Source organism: Nematolebias whitei, chromosome 4 (genome assembly GCF_014905685.2).
Source record: "Nematolebias whitei isolate Nwh7 chromosome 4, NemWhi1, whole genome shotgun sequence".
NCBI lineage: Eukaryota > Metazoa > Chordata > Actinopteri > Cyprinodontiformes > Rivulidae > Nematolebias > Nematolebias whitei.
Genome location: NC_056501.1, coordinates 33,502,793 through 33,506,404, shown reverse-complemented (window position 1 = coordinate 33,506,404; position 3,612 = coordinate 33,502,793). Strand labels below are relative to the sequence as shown.

Below are 3,612 nucleotides of genomic sequence, written 5' to 3'. Positions count from 1 at the left end.
TATATATATATATATATATATATATATATATATAAAAGATATATATAGATGTATTTTTAAGTCTATTGCCTTTTACAACTGGTCATTTCTGCTATTTTTTAATGTTCACCCCTGGCTTATTCCCCTTTGATAATTTTAACTTTTGTGATTTTAACGATTTCTATAAATCCATTCAACCCCAAAAATAATTTAAAACCATTTTCATTTAAATCCAAAATGTTTTGGATAAATCCAAACAATAACACGTTGTAATAATTTCTCAGGATTCCAGAACCCTTTTCAGATTTTTCGTTGCTGTTTAACTTTCAACGAGGTGTAATGAATTCATCTGGAGATTATTTATCAAACAGGAAAATAAATACCGCAGCCAACTAAAGAATAATGTGTAAAGAAACGTATTTGTCTATAAAAGGCAAGCCCAGTCTAAAAACTCTCCTTCTTTGTTTTATGTCCAGCTGACCTTGGATATCTGAAAGAAGTTGAAGTCAAGCTTTCTGACGAAAGGGAACATCTAGTTCCATAATGGCAATCTCCATTGACCTCTCCCTTTCCAACTCCACCCCCTCCATTTCTTCAGCAACAGATGTTTATGTGAACAGTTCCTTAGACCCTGCTTCACCCCCCTGCACAGACTGGTCTCCTGTACCAATTACAACAGTGATCCCAACCATCTTCAGCATCATCTGCCTGGTGGGAACATTAGCCAATGCCTTGGCAGTGTTCGTATTAGCTTGCGGCAGTAACTCAAGGAGGACGGTGGCTGACATCTTCATGCTCAACCTGTGTGTCTCTGACCTGCTGTTCCTGCTGTCTCTCCCGCTGTGGGCCGTCTATTATTCCCAAAGCTACAACTGGCCCTTTGGCAGGGTAGCCTGCAAGATCTGTGGAGCTCTCCTTAACCTCAACCTTTATGCATCAATTTTCTTTATCACAAGCATGAGCATGGACCGTTACTTTGCCATTGTGCATCCTCTCCGCTCGCTGAGTGCACGAAACCCCAAACTTGCCTGTCTGGTGTGCATCTTGGTATGGTTTCTGGCATGTGCGTGCACAGCCCCTACCTTTGCTCTGAGGGACACTGTCCATCATAAGGAACTTGATGCGGAGGTCTGTGGGATTTTATACCCTGATGATACATGGTTTCTGGTCCTGGTCTGGATGAAGATCCTTCTAGGATTCCTGCTTCCTCTGTTTGCCATCTCTTGTTGCTACTGTGCTATTGGGAGACATTTGTTGGCCTACAGAGATTTGATGACGACGCACCACCCTCCAAATGTGTCCTCCCAGGAAGGCCATAGGAAACCAGCGCCAACTCCCAGTGTTATCACCAGCTCCAGTGAGGACAAACCTCCAACGGGCGGTAGGATAGAGAGGGTTTTGTTGACAGTAGCTGCAGTGGTTTTGGCATTTTTCATTTGCTGGTTCCCATTTCACTGTGTGACCTTCTTAGACATTTTAAAGAGCAAGGGCTGGCTGGGCAGCTGCTCAGTAACATGGACCATAAAAAACCTCACTCCCCTCACCCTTTGTCTAGGCTTCTCCAACTCTGCCATAAACCCTGTGCTCTACTGCTTTATTGGAAACCATTTCCAGCACCGTCTTGAGGACCTCTTTAAGGGCTTGTGCGCTTGTTTGAAAGCTCACAGGGAGGAGCACCGCCAGAAAAGAGGCTCCTTCAGCACCAGGTTGAGCTCCTTCTCTCGAAAACTTAGTGACCTCAAGGACTTGGCGATTGTGGAGACCTCAAATCGTCCATAGCAGCACTGCTTCAGAATTCTACAGGAAATAGACTCTTCCTTCCCTTGGCTTAACACTCTGGTTTAACAGATTTGACAATAAATAAGAAAATGACTGCTGTAAATACCATCATCTCTAGATGCCAAACAAAGTTAAATGATCTCTATTCTTGTCTTATATATGTAGAATAGTTTTAATTTGATACTAGTTCGATCTTAACATGTGATTCTTGACCTGCCATTGTGTATCTGTTCCTATCAAAACCAGCCGGTTGAAGCAGATGACCACTTGTCCTGGGTCTGGTTCTGCTAAAGGTTTCTTCCTCATGAGGGAATTTTTACTTTCCACTGTCGCCTTCATGCTTGCTCAAGATGAGAGCACCAATAATGACAATCATAACAAACAGCATAGAATCAAAAGCTTTTACTCTGGAAAGAGGATGTATCCATTATCACCACTCTTATTTGCCAGCGCTGTTGAACCCTTGGCATCTGCCTTACACCTCAGTGAAGATATTAAGACAAGCAAGAATTTAAAACATACTTAAATGCTGATGATCTATGAATATATACAGTATGTACATCCCAAAAAAACTCAATAACTCACCTGATGTTGCTTTTAAAAGAGTACAGTAAATTATCAGAGTATAAAATTAATTACATTAATGCAATAATTTAACTCAAATGCATAAACTCAATTCTTTTCTCTGAATTGGTAACTTTAAAATAGATAACTACATAAATGGAAGGGGCTATCAATCTCCCTTATTGGTAGAGTAAATGTTGTTAAGATGTGTGTTCTTCCCAAGTTTAGATTTATTTTTCAGGCTCTTCCAACATTTTATTTATTTATCATTATTTATAATTAACCTTTATTTAACCAGGCAAAACCCATTGACATCACAGATCTCTTTAAGAGAGGCCTGGGCCTGAAGACAGACTAACATGCATGTTTTTGGTCTGTGGGAGAAAACCCACGCATGCACGGAGAGAACATGCAAACTCCACACAAAAAGACCCCAGGTCCAGCTGGGGATTGAACCCAGGAACTTCTTGCTGTGAGGTAACAGTGCTAACCACTGAGCCATCGTGCTACTGTAAACATAGTGTCCAGCCTCATTCTTTCCAACAACTGATGCCCTAACACCTAAATTGATATGGTCATTTAAACATGATATGATAAAACTATCAAAAGTAAAATCTCCTCTAGAGAAGGGAGGTACTAATACTGTATATCAGACTTTAACATGTATTAAAATTTAGTGCAGTCAAGAAGTATTTGGATGTGGCACATAATTACGATGGATGTATCCCATCTTGGACAAGCATTGAAAATACTTTGTGCCATCCACTAACTCTAAAGGATTTAAAATACTTTGGTAATTGTAAAATCCTAGGAGGGATTACCAATAACTCTGTTTTGATCGCACATTAAGTTGTTAACAGAATTATCATAAAGTATACATGAAGTACAGGATTACATCACAGACTATGTCACAATACCCTATGACTCATAACTCGTCTTTATCCTCTGGTTTTTCAGATGGAAATCTTATAGATGGAATGAAGCAGTGTATGTGCTATAGGAGATCTCTGTAAGGACGGTGTTCAAATAATTTTCTAGCATCAGAGAGCAACTTAAACTCTTTCCTAGGACTTAAATAAACACCTACAGCTGAAACGCTGGGTAAAAGACAAAACTAAAAAAATATTTTCACAAAACAGTATGTTAAACCCCGTTAGAAAGAAACCTTGAAAAGGCAATTTCTCCTAAAAAGGATATATCTAAATTTAATTAATGATAAACAAACATTGTAGATATGACAACTAACTAATATGGAAAAAAAACTGAGGCAAATTTTATACAATACTATAT

General features: G+C 39.3%; 1 protein-coding gene across 1 annotated transcript in view; it reads left to right on the top strand.

The window, feature by feature from the left end:
• agtr2 (angiotensin II receptor, type 2) overlaps window positions 1-1,758 on the top strand; it is a 2,131-nt gene extending 373 nt beyond the window's left edge. Inside the window, exon 2 of the mRNA XM_037675989.1 lies at window positions 456-1,758. Coding sequence (XP_037531917.1) covers window positions 523-1,758 — 1,236 coding nt within the window. The 5' untranslated portion in view covers window positions 456-522. The remainder of the gene's footprint in view (window positions 1-455) is intronic.
• The last annotated feature ends 1,854 nt before the right edge of the window (window positions 1,759-3,612 follow it).